General features: G+C 36.8%; 1 protein-coding gene across 1 annotated transcript; it reads right to left on the bottom strand.

Annotated features, from left to right (window-relative positions):
• Positions 1-760: 760 nt before the first annotated feature.
• tmprss3b (transmembrane serine protease 3b) lies at positions 761-21,479 on the bottom strand. Its single transcript, XM_067404119.1, has 13 exons — positions 21,414-21,479; positions 19,894-20,176; positions 19,597-19,719; positions 18,476-18,595; positions 18,089-18,212; positions 10,836-10,964; positions 6,042-6,088; positions 5,119-5,284; positions 2,326-2,495; positions 2,126-2,221; positions 1,793-1,920; positions 1,541-1,690; positions 761-784 (listed from the first exon to the last, which is right to left on the bottom strand). The coding sequence occupies exons 1-13, from the start codon at positions 21,477-21,479 to the stop codon at positions 761-763; spliced, it is 1,626 nt and encodes a 541-aa protein (XP_067260220.1).
• Between the last annotated feature and the right edge of the window lie 770 nt (positions 21,480-22,249).

Here is a 22,249-nt window from a genome sequence, read left to right as displayed (position 1 = left end):
TATTATTGCTTGGCCCTAATCCTCTTCCGTAGGTTTAGCATTTACTCATTTTGCATATTTAAATATTGGAAGGCAAGAATACAGAGATTTGGAAGAGCAGAATAGAGACTTGGGGTACAACGATGTACTAAAAACGGAAATGTTTGTCCATTGTGATTCCCATTCACAGATCCACGGAAATTATTAAAAAAGTTGTATTATCCTGCTAGGCCAGTAGTTGGTGATGCATTTTTGTAATTTAAACAGAGACAATAACGGTATTGTTTTCAAAAACTTGGAAACACGTTTTCAAAAGATTGCATTTTCAGGCCTCCAAAACGCTGTTCTCGTGTAAATGAATGGCCAAAACGCATAAAAAGTTTTCTGTTTTTAGTTGAAAATGGTGTTGTGTAAACGGCCCCTTAAGAAAACAGTGGATAACGTTAATGAATTTAATGAGAATGGGAAATGCATCACGTTAGTGTGTACATTTGGCCTTACATACAAAAATATATGCACTAAAACATTTCAATTTCAATCATGGTTGGATAAATAAATAAATATTTGGACCCAAATAAACAAACAGAAAACGTACAATAAATAGCATGTTACAAATAAACTTTAAATTACTAAAAAAAAATATTTTGTTCTGGTAAGGATAATCAAACTAACATGGCTTATGAAGGGGAATTCTCCTTCATAAGCCATGTTGGATAAGGTCATGTCAGATGTTGGGTATGGAAATATGTGAGTCAGCAGAAGCTCGTCCACCATGAGATGCTCAACGATGCTGATCCTCTTCTTTCTATTAAAAAATAAATAAATTAAATTAAAACTCTTATTTGCATTTCTTAAATACCAGTGTATCAGTACATATAATACTATAAAACTTTAATATCAAATGAGCATGAAATTAAAACCCAATATACGGCTAGGGATAAAAAAATATATATTCAAAACAAATGGCGTGAATGGAGTCTGTATTGGGCCTGTGGCTAGATGAACTGCAGAAAGTTTGAGAAGGTGCAGAGCAGTACAACACAATCACCACGAGATGACTCCAGTGTTCCATAAACCACTTCAAATGTCAAAAACACCCTGAGGAGCTGAAAATCTGTCAGTTATTCATCAGCACAAACACACTTACCAATGATCAACCAAGACAGCTGAGAAAAAAGTTAATGGAATATAAATTCAAGTGCTAATTATCCAATGAGAATAAAGTTCAATGTCTTCTTGTAACTGAATGTCACTCCCCCAGGCTCTGTTACTTACTCAGAGGCCTAGGTAACTATGACTGTGTAATTTACAGTTATTTACTCATTTTTTCCCCATTTTGTAAATAAGGAAGTGTAGGTGTGTTTTTTTTTTCAGTTTGTTTGTTCTTTAGCATTTCTGTAAAATTTGCCTAAAACGCCTAAAAAAGGCATACCCAAAGTAAATCGCATGCTGTTCTTGAACCTTATGGAGTATATGCATGGTTTTGGTCTCTTTTGAAAGTTATGTGTACCGTAGCCGATACAGTGGAACGTTAACAGGTTAAAGAAAAACTGTTCTTTACCTCCATTTGTTGCTGAATCCATGTGAGAGCTTCAGTTATGCTGGTGTAAACGCCTGTTTTGTTTTTTTGTCCACAGTTTTCTGCCCAGCTGGCTGTCCCCACCAATGTCCACCCGGACCCCTGACAGGCCAGCGGCCCTCCGTTATCACCCTACAGACAGAAGACTAGGGATTAAACTAAAATGCAAATACATTCAAGTGTACTTGTTTCAATAATGTAGTTTATTGTAGTTTAGACACACAGATGCAATACCTGACATGCTCCAGCAACACCCTCCAAGTATCCTGCACAGATGTTCCATGAGGTCAGATCCGGTCTCTGGCATTCTCTTCTGGACAGTAATGGGACCTGAGTGACTTGTAGGGACACACTGGTCTCTCCTGCACAAGACACACATGTGCAATCCAAAGAGTCAACTCCAAAAATACAAAACGATATAGTCCTCAACATGTCTAGCATCTTCAAAAGCTGTGAAACTTGTTTACCACAAGCATTTGCATAAGAAATACCAGTAATTTAGGAGCTGTTTTTTTCTTCATTACATGTATTTAAAAGTGTACTAACGGTTGTTGGATCCACACTCACCATCATACACTGTGGCTCCCCACCCTGAGATCAAACACATCTGTCCATCCTCAAAGCTCTCGCCATAATTAGGTAAACAGATGGGGGCTAATTGGTCTGGGGCAAGAAAAAGGAGATACTTTTTGTTAAAATCATGCTTTTAAACCCATCTAAATATCTATTTTACAAATATTTCAGCCAGTGACAAAGTAAATTCTTACCGTTAAAGGACAGCGGTAGTTTAAGCTTTATTAGAGCTATGTCATAGCTGAGTCCTTCTGGCCTGAAGTTGGCATGGCAGATGATTTTCTCCACAGAGAGAGCCTTAGATCCACTCAATGGCAGGTCTATCATCCCAGCATGCACTGTCCATGACACTGGCTGAGCAAAACTTTGAACAAAAAGAATCACAAATATAAGGTACTGGACCATCATAAACTAATCTGGATGATCCCAGAGCCAGTATAAATCGGCATAAACCAATCTGAACCAGGACAGATCAGTCTGGATCAGCACAGAACTAGTACAAACCAGTCAGGACCAGCACCAGACCAGCATAAAACAGCCTGGACCAACACCAGACGATTACAAACTAGTCTGGAACTACACAGGATCAGTAGAGAACCAGTATAAACCAATATGTACTGATACCATACCAGGTCATCATAAACCAGTTAGGAATGGCACATAATCAGTATAAACCAGCACTAGACCATCATAATTCAGTCTGGACCAGCACAGAACTAGTATAAACTAATCTGGACCAGCACCAGACCATCATAATTCAGTCTGGATCAGCACCAGACCATCATAATTCAGTCTGGATCAGCACTAGACCATCATAATTCACTCTGGACCAGCACAAAACATGTATAAACCAGTCTGGACCAGTATCCGACTAGCATAAAACAGTCCAGACCATCATAAACCACTGTGGACCAACATAGAACCAGTATAAATGAGATACATGAGTTTGGACCAGCACCAGATCATCACAAACCAGTCTGAACCAGAACAGATCCATCATAAACCAATTTGGATCAGTTCAGAGCTGGTATAAACCAGTCTGGACCAGCATCAGACAACCACAAGGCAGTCTGAACCAGCCACAACTACAAAACCACTATAAACCAGTCTGGACCAGCACAGAACCAGTATAAGCCAGTCTGGACCATCATCCAAATAGTATAAAATGGTCTGGACCAGCACAGAACCAGTATAAACCAATCTGAACCAGCACTAGACCATCATAAACCAGTCTGGACCAGCACAGAACCAGTATAAATCAATCTGAACCAGCACTAGACCATCATAAACCAGTCTGGACCAGCACATAACCAGTATAAACCAATCTGAACCAGCACTAGACCATCATAAACCAGTCTAGACCAGCACAGAACCAGTATAAACCAATCTGAACCAGCACTAGACCATCATAAACCAGTCTGGACCAGCACAGAACCAGTATAAACCAATCTGAACCAGCACTAGACCATAAACCAGTTTGCCAGCATTAGACCATCATAAACCAGTCTGGACCAGCACTAGACCATCATAAACCAGTCTGGACCAGCACATAACCAGTACTAGACCATCATAAACCAGTCTGAACCAGCACTAGACCATCATAAACCAGTCTAGACCAGCACATAACCAGTATAAACCAATCTGAACCAGCACTAGACCATCATAAACCAGTCTAGACCAGAACAGAACCAGTATAAACCAATCTGAACCAGCACTAGACCATCATAAACCAGTCTGGACCAGCACAGAACCAGTATAAACCAATCTGAACCAGCACTAGACCATCATAAACCAGTCTGGACCAGCACAGAACCAGTATAAACCAATCTGAACCAGCACTAGACCATCATAAACCAGTTTGCCAGCACTAGACCATCATAAACCAGTCTGAACCAGCACTAGACCATCATACACCAATCTGAACCAGCACTAGACCATCATAAACCAGTCTGGACCAGCACATAACCAGTATAAACCAATGTGAACCAGCACTAGACCATCATAAACCAGTCTGGACCAGCACTAGACCATCATAAACCAATCTGAACCAGCACTAGACCATCATAAACCAATCTGAACCAGCACTAGACCATCATAAACCAGTCTGGACCAGCACATAACCAGTATAAACCAATCTGAACCAGCACTAGACCACCATAAACCAGTCTGAACCAGCACTAGACCATCATAAACCAGTCTGGACCAGCACATAACCAGTATAAACCAATCTAAACCAGCACTAGACCATCATAAACCAGTCTGGACCAGCACATAACCAGTATAAACCAATCTGAACCAGCACAGAACCAGTATAAACCAATCTGAACCAGCACTAGACCATCATAAACCAATCTGAACCAGCACAGAACCAGTATAAACCAATCTGAACCAGCACTAGACCATCATAAACCAGTCTGAACCAGCACAGAACCAGTATAAACCAATCTGAACCAGCACTAGACCATCATAAACCAGTCTGAACCAGCACTAGACCATCATAAACCAGTCTGGACCAGCACATAACCAGTATAAACCAATCTGAACCAGCACTAGACCATCATAAACCAGTCTGGACCAGCACATAACCAGTATAAACCAATCTGAACCAGCACAGAACCAGTATAAACCAATCTGAACCAGCACTAGACCATCATAAACCAATCTGAACCAGCACAGAACCAGTATAAACCAATCTGAACCAGCACTAGACCATCATAAACCAGTCTGAACCAGCACAGAACCAGTATAAACCAATCTGAACCAGCACTAGACCATCATAAACCAGTCTGAACCAGCACAGAACCAGTATAAACCAATCTGAACCAGCACTAGACCATCATAAACCAGTCTGGACCAGCACATAACCAGTATAAACCAATCTGAACCAGCACTAGACCATCATAAACCAGTCTAGACCAGCACAGAACCACTATGAACCAGCTTGGAGCTGTTTTTGCATCAAGGACGACATGATGTGTTCTACTCACCCAAACACACAGTGAGCAGCAGTGAGTATCCAGCGCTCACTGATGACTGATCCTCCACAGACATGCTGGTTCTGGTAATGTAGGCTGACCTGCCATGGGACCTGCCCGGGCCTCGACACATTTCCTCCCACAATACGACTGCGGACAGCTGGCCTGGAACCGCACTCTACACACAATAACACACAAACAAGATCTGTAGATTTTCTGAAGAAGAAAATGTTTGCACTTGTAAAAGTCACTGACACAATGTTAGGATGTTGTGGCGGCGTGAGTGGAACGTGTTTTAAAGGTCAATTTCATTTTGATCTAAAATTCAACATTCTAGGAACGTTGATTTGTAACATTCCAAGAACATAAAAATGCCCAGTTTCCTTAATGTCCTAATGTTTTCCTAATCAGAGATTTAATGTCTTTTATCTTCAGTTCATCTAAGGCTGTGGCTGAAGAAAGTTGTAGTTTGTGTTCTTATTTCTCTTTCTTTCAGTGTTTGTTCACAGCAGGTGTTTGAATGATTGAAAGAATGCTTCAGGAACATCATACTAACCTTTAAATAACATTCGACTAACATTAAGGAAACTGGACATTTTTATATTCTTTGAATGTTACAAATCAACATTCCTATAATGTTTTAAATCACATTTTATAAAACATTTTAAAACACATTCCTCTAATTTCAAGAAAACTGGACATTTTTTACATTCCCAGAACCACCACTGAATATTTGGAGAACGTTCTTATAACAAAATTTTGTTAGCTGGGTAAGTGGTTGTGAGTGGTCATATACAGAATGGTCATATACACAATATTGCCAAGATAAAGACAATCTTAACTTTTATGAGGGTCTCAAACAAGTATGATTTACTTAAACTGTACAACAATTACACTGATTTCTTATCTTTTTATGATTAATATCAGCCACTCACCTATACATTTGACAGCAGTCACTACACCAGAACTGCAGTGAGTCTTTCTGGAATAATAGAAAATACACTTTTAGTGGCATCAATATTTCGTCTTTATTTCTTTCTGTCTAAACCAGATGTCGCGTTAACGGAAACTTTTCTATCATTGGCTGAATTTTTGTTAGCAGTGACGGAAATCATTTCAATTGTGTATTCTCTGTCCAGTTGGTGGAGAGGGTCCTTAATGTGTTTGATTACGCACAGGCGAGCAACCAGTTTTAAGTGTAATACTAAATCTATAACACAATTATGTTTCTACTGACATTATATGAACTTCGGTAAGTTGTACGAGACCTCTGGTCTGAACTACACATACAGTTTAACTGTGTTCAAGTTTCATTTATATGCCTCCATTTATCTTTTTTATTCTAAAAAGCAAATCGACTTGTCATGTCAAACTGTCACAACTCTCTTATTTTATTGCAGCATGGAGTCGAGATGTCTCCTTTCTTTTTCTGCACAAAACCTCATCTAAGCTGCCAAGAATAAGGCCGACCAGGTAACTTATCTCACAGAGACCTGACTGCTTTATCAGATACCAAAGACACTCCTGAACATCAGTATCTACAGAGACACTTCAGATTGTCTGGAGTCAGTATTGAGCAATCTGCCATGTAATGCATCTGTCACTGGACTAATCTTATTTGACATCCTTTGGCCTGAATACTTCTTCCTCAGGCTTAAGTCTATTTGATTGAGATAAAAAGGAGTGACTGAAATGCTCACTTGTAATTTAAAGAGCAACTGTATTATTATCATAGCGAACACAGGGCTGCAAAAGTAGGGCTTAAAATGATCAGCCATTGATTACTTTTTAAGTTGAAAATCATAGTCTCTGTTTTCTAAGAATAGTTTTGCTTGTTTGAAAGGGAAAAAGTCTCATTTAAAAAAGAGAAAGTTTGCATCATTCAACCAGTGTTGGAGAAAGTTACTTTTAAAAGTAATGCATTACAATCTAAGAAAACTTTAGAATGCACTCTTTCAAATTAAAAAGCCTTAAAGGGATTGTTGTGGCAAAAATCAACTCCGACTCTACTGCATAAGAGACAAACACGTCCAATTGTCTTTAAAGGTTTTATTTCTTGCAAGAAAGGTCAGACAGGTCATACAGAAACACAAGTAGCTGCAGAGTGTAAGACCAAGAACGAAAGCTTCCCGTCACTTTTATATCTCTAACCTCCAAGGCCGAAGCCTCTGTCCTTTTACCATATTTGGATCATCCCTTAGTGGCTGTAACTTTCCACACATAGTCAGCACAGACATGTTTTAAACATACATCTTGCATTTCCCCATACCATATCTTGCTCTTTCTATTTCCAACATCTATGTTAACACTATGTTAAACATTACCACTTAAGCCAACATCATATCATGTTCCATAAGCATCATATTTCACAAGAATACAGGTAAAAAGCATATGAAAATTTAAAATTTCCACAACAGGGATACTGCACCGTTTTTTCATATTAAACTATGTTATTCCCTTAACTAAGACGAGTTGATACATACCTCTCTCGTGTCAGTGTGTGCACTAAATCGCTCTGTCTCGCGGCGAAACTTTGTTAGCACTTAGCTTAGCCCAGTTCATTCAATAGGGGCCAAGCAGAGAAGCTACCAAACACCTCCACGTTTTCCCTATTTAAATACAGTTACTCGAGTAGTGTAACTCGACCTAGGACGGTGACACAAAACAAAACGTTGCGCTTTTCTAAGCGTGTAAAATGGATAACTAGATTGTATGGCGGAATACCATAGCAAGTGCTCGGGAGCACTTTGACTTGGCGCAGTAATATCTTCACTCGTGAAAAGTCCTCTCACCGGCCCCCACTCCCTCTCCTGTAAAAGTCACGTTGGTTCTATTGACGGAAATGAGAGGGAGGAGGAGAGGAAAAAACGAGAGAGGTATGTATCAACTCGTCTTAGTTAAGGGAATAACATAGTTTAATATGAAAAAACGGTGGAGTATCCCTTTAAAGAAAAGGCTTTGAAAGAGTGCCATTGTCATCCTAAAGTATTCTTTAATGGACTATTACAAGCCCCTGACCTCATCTAACGCACCTAATTCAACTCATCAGCTCATTAGTAGAGACAGCAAGACCTGCAATGCTGGGAGTTCTCCAGGACACGTCTGAAAACCCCGGCCCTACCTAGACCGTAGAGCACCTTGACTGCCCAGCTAAAAGAATTTTGTTATAAGAACGTTCTCTAAATATTCAGTGTTGGTTTTCTGGGAATGTAAAAATTGTCCAGTTTTCTTGACGTTCCAGGAACATTTTTATAAGGTATAATGTTCCTCAAACGTTCTTTCAACTTAATTTTGATCTAAAATTCAACATTATAGGAACGTTGATTTGTAACATTCCAAGAACATGAAAACATCCAGTTTCCTTAATGTTAGTCGAATGTTATTTAAAGGTTAGTATGATGTTCCTGAAACATTCTTTCAATCATTCAAACACCTGCTGTGAACAAACACTGAAAGAAAGAGAAATGAGAGCACAAACTACAACTTTCTTCAGCCACAGATGAACTGAAGATAAATACATTAAATCTCTGAAGATCTGATTAAACAACTCCACAAACAACATTACCAGCTTCACTTATTACTAACCAGACTGACTTTAGTTCTGTCACACGCCTACAGAAGCTCTCATTGAGAATTAACAGAGGTAGGTTGGTTGGTGGTTGCTTTAGTTGAGCTCTAGACCCCTGACTATAGAGTTGCTTCTTCATCAGCAATTGCATGTTTTCAGAAGGCATTTCTGCACTGTTAAAGAAGATCAACATTTATGTTTTAACAACAGCTGCATTAAAATGGGGTAATTTTTTTTCTTTACTTTTGGTATTGAAGTGTTATGTGAAAAGGAAATAATAGACTCAAAAATGTGATGGAAATCATTCTTAACACTGAACTGATTTATATTGGATTGTCCAAAACTACTTAGAAGTTAAAAATGACACACTTAGACATCAGCACTCATTATACAAACCTCAACAATGGTGACAATAAAAAAAAATTCAGCTGCATAATTTATTCAATGCATGCTGGGAACCATGAATGTGTTCTGTATGTTGGCATGAAGCATGTCACCATTGTTGTGTTTCATATGCTGAATGTTGATGTCTGTGAGTGTATAAATGACACAAAACAATGTTTTAAACAAAAAGTTAACAATGACAGTGTTGTAAATGACATATTTCACATTGGTTGAGTTTGATACAGCATTTAAATTTCATAAATTAACAATTACAGGGGAAAAAACATTTTAATGCAGTCATCTTTCTGTTATTAAAACTTTAACAGTGCAGAAAAAACATGCAATTGCTGATAAAGAAGCAACTTTACAATAGTTCAACAAGAGCTCAACTAAACCAAATGTGGATCTCCATTATGGTCACTTCAAACAATACAAAAAAAACCCCAAAAAACTAAACCCTCTGTTAATTCTCAATATGAACATGTGGCAGAAATAAATTCAGTCTTGTTAGTAACAAGTAAAGCTGGTAATTCTGTTTGTGGAGTTGTTTAATCAGACCTTGAGAGATTTAATGTCTTTTATCTTCAGTTCATCTAAGGCTGTGGCTGAAGAAAGTTGTAGTTTGTGTTCTTATTTCTCTTTCTCTCAGTGTTTGTTCACAGCAGGTGTTTGAATGATTGAATGAATGTTTCAGGATCATCATAATAACCTTTAAATAACAGTCTACTAACATTAAGGAAACTGGACATTTTTATGTTCTTTGAATGTTACAAATCAACGTTCATAGAATGTTGAATTTTAAAATTAAGCTGAAAGAACGTTTGAGGAACATCATACATTTAAAACACATTCCTCTAATGTCAAGAAAACTGGACATTTTTTACGTTCCCAGAACCACCTCTGAATATTTGGAGAATGTTCTTATAACAAAATTCTGTTAGCTGGGAATTAAAAAATATTTGAATGTTGCTTTAAAATACTATTTTAATTTATTAAAATTCTGCAGTGAATATATCTTAAATACACTTGTCTTAGTCTCATGAAGCTAAAATAAAGGCTACATCATGATATCATTTCAAATTAGACATTAAGGAAAAAGGGGCTGTTTAGACAACACCGTTTTCAACTAAAAACTGAAAACTTTTTATGTGTTTTGGCTGTTCATTTACACAATAACGCAGTTTTGGAGTACTAAAAACAAACTTTTGAAAATGACACCTCTGTGTTAACTACAAAAACGTGAATTTATGAAAACAGTGACGTGTTCAGTCTGTATGCGCGTAGTTTCTCTTTACAAAGTGACATCGCCAACTACTGGCCTGGCAGCATATTACAGCGTTTTTACATTTCACTTTCATTTTCACAGATTCTTGTGAATGGGGATCAATTTGACAGCATTCTCATCTGTATGCAGAAGAAGGAAAAACTTTTCAGTTTTTAGTATATCATTGTCCTGTAAACATACCCTTACAAAAGCCAGTTCAAAACTGTTGCGAATCATTTTGACTGAATCACTAAAAGTTCATGTATCAGACATCAGTGCTCACTCCTTGTTGCATGCAGGAGGAAACGCTTGCATGCACTCTAAATATATGATATCTGGTAAAGGCGCATATATAGAGACAAGTTTGTTCAATCGTAAATTATTCCCACAAATCTCTATTTTGACATTTGGCCGTAGTCTGGAGCCCTAGAAACCACATAGTTAAACTAATGCTTTATTTTGGCTGGGCACACTCGGTTGCTTTTGCATGCAGGTGTATAAAAGAAGGTTTACCTAATGTATGAAGAGTTGTGGATCTTGAAGGTGTCTTGAAGGGCTGTTTGGCTGATATTAAGAGCCACTAGATTATTCTGAAATACTGCTTCAATGGAGGAGATGGGAATGGCAGTAGAGTTCACATAGCTACAATCATAGAGAGAGGAGAACAAAAGAGCAATTGCTCTTGTTATTAACAAGTTATTTGGAATCGATTGGATAATACTTGAACACACAAAAATGACACAGTTGCAAAAAGGTTTGAATAGTGCTTTCATATATTAAAACTGGTTCAATGAGTACCTTCTCTTTCAGTTTTTAGTTATTAAATGCTGAAAGACACAAAACTACACTTGAAGAAAAGATTCTATATAATATGAGATCCAATGATGTTTTTTGGCTATTGATGGTTTTATAATCATCGTGAAGCAATCTGAATCAGCGGTGTCATTTGAATATCATAATTGTGTTGTGCCATTAATATATTTCAATTACAATTCCTGTTTTACTGCACTATGAGATCAGACTATAATAGAGAAATCTATTAGAAAACTGCAAATAAAAACAGTAAACACTACAATGACAAACACAAATATGAGCAATCAGCATATGAATCTCAAAAATGGTGACAACAAAATATTCAGACAATCAGATCAAATCTGGACATCACAAAAAGCTACTAAAAGACAGAACAAAACCACAGCAAAAAATAAAAGCAAATAGTTAGAAATAATAGGACAATTCAGCTGCATAATTTATTCGTGCTGTGATCCATGCTGGGAGTTTTGTACTATTGTTCCCAGCATGCATTGTGGCATGACATTTTTGATTGTTACCATTGTTGAGATGCTTCTTGATGTCTTTGTGTGTCATCTTAGTTTTTTATATTTATTACTTTTTTTAAAATAGCAAGATCGCATATTGCAGTAACGTGGTTTGTAATGTAAATGTATTATACTGCGAAAGCGCTTTGTTTTCATTCTAAGTATCTGAAAATTCTTAAATCCAGATGCTTAAGTAGATAAATAAAATAATGTGGTGATTTTTACTTGTTTTTTTTTTAAGTGAGTTTTCGTTTAATCAATGGGTTAATTAAAATAATCTTGTTTGTTGCTTTTGTCCCAAACAGAAATGAGATTATATAATGGTGAAATTAAGTTAATCTGTTTAGTCAAAAGTGAAGCTGGTAATGCTGTTTGTGGAGTTGTTTAATCCTCCTCTGCTGAGATCTTGAAAGATTTATTTATGTGATAAGATTTGGTACTGCATATTTATAAATTTATTGAACATATAAGCCGATGCTCTCAAACTCAGTTCCTGGAGTTTAGCTCCAACCAGCTCCAACTCACACATGCTTGGAAGTTTCTAGAAATCCTGAATACCTTGATTAGCTGGATCAGGTGTGTTTGATCACTTGCACCACCCACTGAAGCTAAGTAGGGTTGAACCCAGTCTATATCTGAAAGGAAAACCTACTGGTAGACTGGGTAGCTTCAGGAAGAGGTGTTAAAGAGGCCAGTGGGTCCTAATGCCCCAGTACAGTTGCAATAAGCTGTACTGTATAAAGGGTGTAACCCTGGTGTAAAATAGTCTATACAGCACATCACATACTGTCAAATGCCCCAGTACAGTCGCCATAAACTGTATAGAATAAAGGGTTAAAATAAACCCCAGGAAATAGGGGGTGTAACCCTGGGTCAAAAATAATCCCTACATCACATACCATGCAGGTAGTTAGTTAGTTTCACATCACAAATGATAGTACTTTATTTTGTTCTTACAACTTACATGGAAGCATTTTTTTTTTTCATAACTATTTTTTTAATGTTTTTGAAAATAGTCTCATATACTCATCAAGCCTGCATTTATTAGATCAAAAATACAGAAAAACTAATATTGCGAAATATTATTACAATTTAAAATAATGGTTTTCTATTTTAATATACTTTAAAATATTATTTATTTCTTTGATGCAAAGCTGTTTTATTATTACTGTTGGAAACAGTTGTGCTGCATTATATTTTTTGGAACCTGTGATATTTTTTTCAGGATTCATTGATGAATAAAAGATTAAAAAGAACAAAAATTTATTCATTTTATATTGTTACAACATATTTCTAACTGTAGAAAGATTTCAATACACACCATGTTTTAAATGTATGTCTTAAACCCGGGTCACTGGCATGGGGGCGGGACCACTAACAAGAACACCAAAGACCACGGTCTCTAGTGCAAGTTTACCTGCACAGTTCTCACTAGCTGGTCTCAGTTACAAGTCCACTAACGTCAATCTGCTATCTCTACAGTTTGATCTTCAGTACACTCACCCCCTTAAACTTCACTCCAATCCAGTTCATGGCACTAATATAAAACCCACCCAGTCCTAACCAGTAAAGTCCAGGTTCAGAAAGTAAAAGTCCTCCTCGGTATTTTGTTTCAATGACCTGGATTTGTTAATTAGTACAGTTTTTCAGCCATGAGGTAGTGTAGGTATTAGAGGTGCCATAGAATTGAAAATTGAATTTACCTTGGCATAGTTGAATAACAAGAGTTCAGTACATGGAAATGACATACAGTGAGTCTCAAACTCCATTGTTTCCTCCTTCTTATATAAATCTCATTTGTTTAAAAGACCTCTGAAGAACAGGCAAATCTCAACATAACACCGACTGTTACGTAACAGTCAGGATCATTAATATGTACGCCCCCAATATTTGCATATGCCAGCCCATGTTCAAGGTATTAGACAAGCCAGTATTAACGTCTGGATGTGCACAGCTGAATCATCAGACTAGGTAAGCAAGCAAGGACAATAGCGAAAAATGGCAGATGGAGCAATAATAACTGACATGATTCATGATAACATGATATTTTTACTGATATTTGTGAATTGTCTTTCTAAATGTTTCGTTAGCATGTTGCTAATGTACTGTTACATGTGGTTAAAGTTACCATCGTTTCTTACTGTATTCACAGAGATCAGAGTCACACTTGCAGTCTGTATAATTCATAAACACAACTTCATTCTTTATAAATCTCTCCAACAGTGTGTATTGTTAGCTTTAGCCACGGAGCAGTATCAAACTCATTCAGAATCAAATGTAAACATCCAAATAAATACTATACTTACATATCTGCATATGCTGCATGACGAACACTTTGTAAAGATCCATTTTGAGGGTTATATTAACTGTGTGAACTTTGTTTATGCAATGTATTATAGAGTCGCGAGCTTGGGGGCGCAGAGCGTGAGCATTTAAAGGGGAAGCAGCCTGAATCGGCACATATTTGATGCCCCAAAATAGGCAGTTAAAAAAAATGAATAAAAAAAAATCTATGGGTTATTTTAAGCTGAAACTTCACAGACACATTCAGTGGACACCTTAGACTTATATTACATCTTGTGAAAAAGCATTCTAGGGCACCTTTAGTGAAATCAGTTCATGCACAGCAAAAACTCTAGTATTAAATTAACTCTCCTGGGGAGTATATGTGAGACCGTACTCAAGAGTGTTAAAGTGTTAAAATTAGAGTGTTAAATGAATGCTGAAGCAGTGTTAAAGTAATTGAGATAATAAAGTGATTAATTGAGTGATGATTGGCTTTAGTTGGACTCTTGACCCTTGGCTTTTTCAGTGTTAGATTTTGTTTGGCTGCTGTAAATGAGTTATAACAGCCAGACAAGCAAAGACAAAAGATGATCAGGTGGTGTTGGTTGTTTTCACAGAATTATTATTTGGCCTGAAACACCAAACACATTTAGGCCCACAAATCTTAGAATGGAATAAAACCGTCCGTCATTGAAATCTTGTAAAAGAACAAAACATGTATTGAGATCTTGTAACTGAACAAATTAAAATTAGACTGACTGACAATGAAAACCGACTGTCATTGAAATCTTGTAAAGGAACAAAGCCGACTGTAATTTAAATCTCGCAAAGGATCAAAAAACCGACTATCACTGAAATTTCGTAACGAAACAACAACCGACCGTCAGTAAAATCTTTTAACTGAACAAAGCTAACTATTTGCTGTTTTTTGTTCTGTCTTTTAGTAGCTTTTTGTGATATCCATCTGATTGTCTAAATATTTTGTTGTCACCATTTTTGAGATTAATTTGCTGATTGCTCATATCTGTTTTTGTCATTTTAGTATACTGTTTTCTGCTAATGGTTTTTATCTTCAAACTTCTAACTGATTTCTGCAAAACAGTGTGATCTCATGTTTCAGTAAAACTGTTTGTAATTTAGATGTATTAATAACACAACAAAATGACTACATACAAATGACATCAGTGATTCAGACAAAATCATCATCTGATCTCATTTCAGCTTTCTTTGCTGCTGCAAATGTGCTTGACAAACACACTGTCACAGCAGCCAGAGGAAACAAACATATAAGAGTTAAAGGGATAGTTCACCCAAAAATGAAAATTTGATGTTTATCTGCTTACCCCCAGGGCATCCAAGATGTAGGTGACTTTGTTTCTTCACTAGAACACAAATGATGATTTTTAACTCCAACCGTTGATGTCTGTCAGCCAAATAATGGGAGTGAATGGTCACACAATTTATAAGAGTCAATAAACATGCACAGACGAATCCAAATTAAACCCTGCGGCTCGTGACGGCACATTAATGTCCTAAGACACGAAACGATCAGTTTGTGCGAGAAACCGAACAGTATTTATATAATTTTTGACCTCTAAAACACCACTATGTCCAACTGCATTCAGCATTTGCTTAGTGAGGTCTGATCGCGCTCTGACAACGGCAGTGATGTCTCGCGCATATACTTCAGTGAGCGCGAGACATCACTGCCGTTGTCAGAGCGCGATCAGACCTCACTAAGCAAATGCTGAATGCAGTTGGACATAGTGGTGTTTTAGAGGTCAAAAATTATATAAATACTGTTCGGTTTCTCGCACAAACCAATCGTTTCGTGTCATCAATGTGTCGTCACAAGCCGCAGGGTTAATTTGGATTCGTCTGTGCATGTTTATTGATTCTCATAGATTGTGTGACCATTCACTCCAATTATCTGACTGACAGACATCAACGGTTGGAGTTAAAAATCATCATTTGTGTTCTACTGAAGAAACAAAGTCACTTACATCTTGGATGCCCTGGGAGTAAGCAGATAAACATCAAATTTTCATTTTTGGGTGAACTATCCCTTTAAGAGCCCAACTAATTGTTATAATAATTATGTTAATAAAACAAACATGAGCGTTAAACTTCTGTTAATTCTCAATAAGAACTTTGTAGATGAATGACAGAAATAAAGTCAATCTGGTTAGTAAAATGAGAAGCTGTAATGCTGTTTGTGGAGTTGTTTAATCCTCCTTTGTTGAGATCTTGAGAGATTTAATGTCTTCTTTTATCTTCAGATAATTTCATCTAAGGCTGTGGCTGAAGTCAGTTGTAGCTCTTGTGTTTCTGTTTGTCTCTTTTTTCTGTTCTCTTCTTTCCTTGAGTGATTCTGCTTGTTAACAGGCATGCTAATGCTAAGATGATTCTATAAATAATATATAAAGATTTGGCTCAGATCTGGCAAACATGAGCAATCCGCCCAAGTGCTTTCCACTTGCCTGGAAAATCCAGCCTCACCACTGTACCAGCGGATGAGTCTGGTCGGCCATTGAATCAATTCGATTTCTTGGGCGGAGCAAATCCGAGCAAACAGGAAGCGGAGTAAACCAATCAGAGAAGAGCGGATATGACGTTAGCAAAGCGACAAGAGAGTCAACAGCGAAGAGTAAATAATTAATGTGTTTTTGGTATTTAAAACTGAATTCACGGCTGAATAGAACAAACTCTTGGGTCTCCCGTGCGCAATCTTTGTTGATATTGAAGGGACTTTTTTGCCGCACTAGAGTGACGCTGTTTGTGTCACTGAAATGAACGAATCTGATAGCACGGTACGGTTTGGAGTTGACTCAAATCGCGACGGAGGGCGGACTGACCAGACTGATGTATCTTGTAGAAGATATATCAGTCTGGCCTTGCCAAGCAATCATTCCACACCACATGTGGCCCAGATCATCATAGCACTCGTGGCAGATGTAGGCCGAATCTTTGCCGGCACAAAGTTGCTATCTGGGACCTGAAAACTAAGGTGGATATAAACCCACTGAATCTTTTTTTTTTTCTAAGAGTGAAATACCCAACACAAGTGCTATCTCTCTTTTCCTCTCAATTTCATACTTATTTACTTTCATTCATAAGCTGTTACTTCTAAAAAGATGAAATCAGCTGACTTTAGCTGATGCTGATTAGTTGTCTTATTATGGAGACATGGCCTGAGGGACTGTAACCAATCATTATTTTTGGTCAAAACAACTAATAAATTCAAGAGCCAAGATGCATAAGACAGTGATGCCAAACAAAAAGAACAGACCTCCAAAATTAAAATATAGACAGGAGACTGTAGGTGTTAAATGTAACATCTTGACCTAGTTGAGGTGAAACAGCATTTGCAGTGATGTTTTTTTTTCTTTCTTTCTTTCATTTAATGGCAGACTGATTTTAATTGGATTAACTATGCAGGTAATGAGGCCACCAGGAACAGAGGCACATTATTATTCATAGACACCCACACAAGAAAGAAAACACACACACACAGAAGGTATCACCATATTTCTCTTTAAAAAGGGAAATCCCTGCTTTTCTCTGGAAAATGAATTTTCCATTAATAGCCGACATGGGAGATGATAATGATGGTTGTTAGTTAACAGAAATGAAGATAATAATAGCAAACCCAAGATGTGAAAAGTTACTGAGATTACTGTCCCGATCTTTCACAACTGTGTAAGACAGCTACTGAATTAAATAAATAAAAAAAATAAAAATAAAAATATATATATATATATTTATATATATATATATTTTTTTTTATGAATATAATTTATGTAAATATATAATAAATACTGTATATAGTTTCTAGTTACCCAAGCTATGAAATATTTTATTGGATGGAAATTCTGAGTAAAACAATTTATTTTTAAATCCTTATCCTTATCCAGTTACTAAGTCACATAAATTCTTTGGTCAAAAAGAGTGGAAACCCTGAAGAACATTGAGCTCTTGAAACAAAATTGAAATGACTGGAACTTTAATTATATAGGAATTTAAATATTTGGGTTTTTTTTATTGAGAAGTTTCTGTAAATAAAGTTTAAAAACAAGCAGCTTTGTCATTACAGCAGAAATACAAGAGCCCCGACACAATTTAGGATTCATTCATAGGGATTGATTGTAATTCTTTTTGTACCTGTTGTATCCCAGTTGTCTGCAGGCTAAGGAGCCCAGGTGAGAATCCCAGCCTTCAGAGCACACAGTCCCCCATGAGCCCCTGCTGAACACCTGCAGCACAGAGCTTCTGCCACTCACACGCACTGAGACAGAGACAGATATGGCTCAGTTAAGACATGCACACTTCACATCCTGTCAGTTGTCAGTGGTTAACTTCTAAGGTCCTGTTTTAATGATCTGCTTATAGATGGGCTGATGACAAAACTGGTGTTGAAAGATGATTTTTTTTTCTTTGGAATGGCATGAATCATTTACAATAACACCATTAATGTGTATCAAAACAATATATAGGGTGAATTTTAATTTCGTGCTTAAAGTCAGGAAGATTCAGACAGGCTCAACCCACCACAGTTGAGTTCATCTTCTCCATTTCTACAGTCCTCGACTCCGTCACACACAGCTTTTCTGCTGATACACTGAACCGACGACATGCAGTGAAACTTTCCTGAGCAGCTCTCCAGACCCACTTTAGAAAAAGAGACTGCTTTCAAAATGCATGATGATGACAGACACAAACACACACACTCCTTTCTGAGAGAACTTAAAACAACCATCTGTTAGCAGTGACCTATTGCCATAGGTGGAGCTCATTAAACATTTACAGTTCCCACTGCTCAAGATGAGTTTCATTAGTAAGGAAGACACTAACTCACCTTCACACACACACACACACACACACACACACACACACACACACACACACACACACACACACACACACACACACATATATATATATATATATATATATATATATATATATATTCATGCCATGGTGGGGATTTTCTTTGCCTTCTATTGTCTATATACTATATACAATTTAAAATATCTTCTTTCTATTTGAAAATATTTTAAAAAGAAGTTTATCATTACTTTAGTCTTCAGTGTCACATGATCCTTCAGAAATCATTTTAAAACATTCAAAACATTTTTTATTATTATCAATGTTGAAAACAGTTGTGCTGCTTAATATTTTTGTGGAAACATACTTTTTTCAGCATTTTTTGATGAACAGAAGTTCAAAAGAACAGCATTTATTTGAATAAGAAATCTTTTGTAACATTATAAATGTTTACTGTCGCTTTTACTGTTGCTGAATAAATGTAGTTTATTACTTTACAGAAAAAAAAAATACCCCAACGTTTTGAAGGTAATTTATGATGGTTTCCACATAAATATTAAGCAGCAACACTGTTCATCATAAAAGGTGAACACTGATTTAAAAAAAAATCTTGAGCACAGAATCATCATATTAGAATGATTTCTGAAGGATCATGTGACACTGAAGACTGGATGCTGCAAATTCAGCTTTATTTTTGCAAACAGAAAAATAACATTTCACAATATTACTGTTTTTATTGTATTTTTGATCAAATAAATGCATAAGATACTTCTTTCAAAAACATTAAAAAAATCTTATGTTGGGGAAAATTTTGTCCCCTAATTATAAAAAACGCATACTCTCACCTCCCAAACCTATTCCTAGAGACAGAATCAAAGCTATAAGCAAGCACAAGATGATAAGCAGAGCCAGGAATCTGCGAGACACATACGGCCAACACAAAGATTTCAAGTTTGACAGGTGCTCTCCTGAAAGAGAAAGAGAGATGAGTGGATAAAATCAATCTGCTAAAGGCCAGTGCTGCCAGCCGAGTAAGACTGATTAGATCACATTTAACACCTCAAGTAGCTGAGGTGACACTGAAGCCATTCAAATTTGACTTACACAATGTGGCACACCAACAAAGCGAGAAGCTTGCTTACCATCCAAGAAGGGCTGGACCTTGATGATGGGCACACCTGGGCTGGGTGGGATCTGAATGTTATGGGCTTTATACACAGGCAGCGGAGCTGACGCCACAGTAGGCAACTCGACAGGGACATGGGGGTCCTGCGAGCTCGGGTCATAGAAGTGAATCGAATGGCTGTTTTGACTGCTGAAGGAGCTCACGTTGAAAGTAGTGGGAGTCTCGACAATGGGAAGGTCCTCTTCTGTGACAGAGACCAGCTCAAGAGCTCCAGATTCAGTGCCATCCTCGACCAGATCCTGAGACAGATGGTGAGAAGACTGACAAAAAAGAAACACTTTTAAATGATATCAGGTATATGCAATATGTTTGGAATAATTATGTTTTTTTAAAAAGAAGTCTCTTAGGTTGCATTTATCAAATGGTAAAAACAGTATTACTAAAATAACTGCTTTCTATTTTAATATATTTTAAAATGTAATTTATTTCTGTGTTGGCAAAGCTGAATTTTCAGCATCATTACTCCAGTCTTCAGTGTCACATGATCCTTCAGAAATCATTTGGTGCTCAAGGGTTCTTATTATTATTAATGTTGAAAACAGTTTTGCTGCTTAATATTTTTGAGAAACCGTGATACATTTTTTCAGGATTCTTTGATGAATAGAAATTTCAATAAACAGCATGGAAACAGGAAACAGAAAACTTTAGATATGCCTTTACTGTCACATTTAATCAATTTAATGAGTCATTGTTTCATTTTCTTTTTTTAATTACTTATCCCAAACTTTTGAATAGAAGTGTTTCATTGTTTCCACAAAAATATGAAGCAGCACAGCTGTTTTTTGAATAATAATAATAAATGTTTCTTGAGCAGCAAATCAGCATATTAGAATGATTTCTGAAGGATCATGTGACACTGAAGACTGAAATTTCAGCTTTACATCACAGGAATAAATTATATTTAAAAAAATATGCAAATAGAAAACAATTCACAATATTACTGATTTTACTGTACAAATAAATACAGCCTTGCTAAACATAAGAGACTTTAAAATGTCGAGGTGTTCAGAGATTGTAATTAAAGGGGAAAAAAATCTTGTTAAAAGACTGAAATTCTTGAAAACAGAAATGTATCTATAAGTTGTTTGGCACAATCTATTATCTTTTAGCATATTATAAAAATAAGCAGTGAGGCTGTTTTGTTTTGAAATATTAGTACTAAATGTCCACCAATTCAAAACCAATGTTTAGTGTTAGTAACATGACGAAAGCCATTTTGTTGTAACAAGAAACCCATGCAAGGAAAAAAAAACTATATATAACTATAGATTTATTTAAGCTGGACCAAAAAAAAAATAAATGTGTGTAATGACAAAAAAAGAGCATGATGGATAGAGTGACACCCGAGAGAGAGAGTATGAGGCAGCTGATGTGACAGACCCACCTTGTCAACCTTGTTATAATTTAAAAGTGTCTGAAACACAAGGACACCAGCAAACACTCAGACATGAAATACTGCTCGTCATGCTTCCTTACCCTCTCCTCTCGGCTTCTTCCCTCTGAAACCGGCCTCTCTGTCTCTCCTGTGGTATAAGAAGCCATGACTCTGCTCTCATCCTCTCATCTTGGATGAATGAGGCAAATGAGAGACGACAGTGAAAAAGTTACGTTGTGGCCCTCGGTCTGTTTAATCCTTGTTAGAATGAATGAAGAATGAAATATTCCAAGTGACTCCAATTCCAAGTGACCGCCTGTGAAATTAGCTTTGGAGAAATTGAGAAATGAAGGAGCTAATTTGAAGGTGTCTAACTAGAGAGCTAGAGAACTGTCCTTCTGACTGACTTCATATCTTATTCTTGTTCCTCTCTCTCTCTCTCTCTCTGCCACACCTACTCTTGAGCACAAAGTGACACCTGAGCAGGTGTGCAGCAGCGTTTTGTCATGTCACTACAGCTGTGGATCAGGTAATATTGGACAGGCTTGGCTTCTGAGGTCCAGTTACACTAGAAGGTCAGGCAGGAGCACCAAGCACGAAAAGGTCATCAGTCTTTAGGCTGTTCCCTACTGAACACTATCCCTCTAGGATTCAGAACCATAATTATATTCATTAAGCACCTTGCAGTTTCTAGACAGATGCTCTTTGTCATAAAACTATATTTAAAAAAAAATACAATTCAAAAATGAACATTTTCAATTTCTGAAAATTTATTTTGATATTTTTTGTGGGGCTCAGATATTGTAATAAAGAGAATAAAAGTCTTGTTAAAAGACTGAAATTCTTTGAAAAATGGTTAAAAAAATATATTTATTAAGGACATTAGAGATTCTAAATAGATGTGTTTTCCTTATAAAACATTAAAATGCATTTCAAA

The sequence above is a fragment of the Chanodichthys erythropterus genome, chromosome 12, assembly GCF_024489055.1.
Source record: "Chanodichthys erythropterus isolate Z2021 chromosome 12, ASM2448905v1, whole genome shotgun sequence".
Lineage (NCBI taxonomy): Eukaryota > Metazoa > Chordata > Actinopteri > Cypriniformes > Xenocyprididae > Chanodichthys > Chanodichthys erythropterus.
The sequence above is the reverse complement of the archived record's forward strand: the minus strand, read 5'-3'. Positions and strand labels throughout refer to the sequence as shown.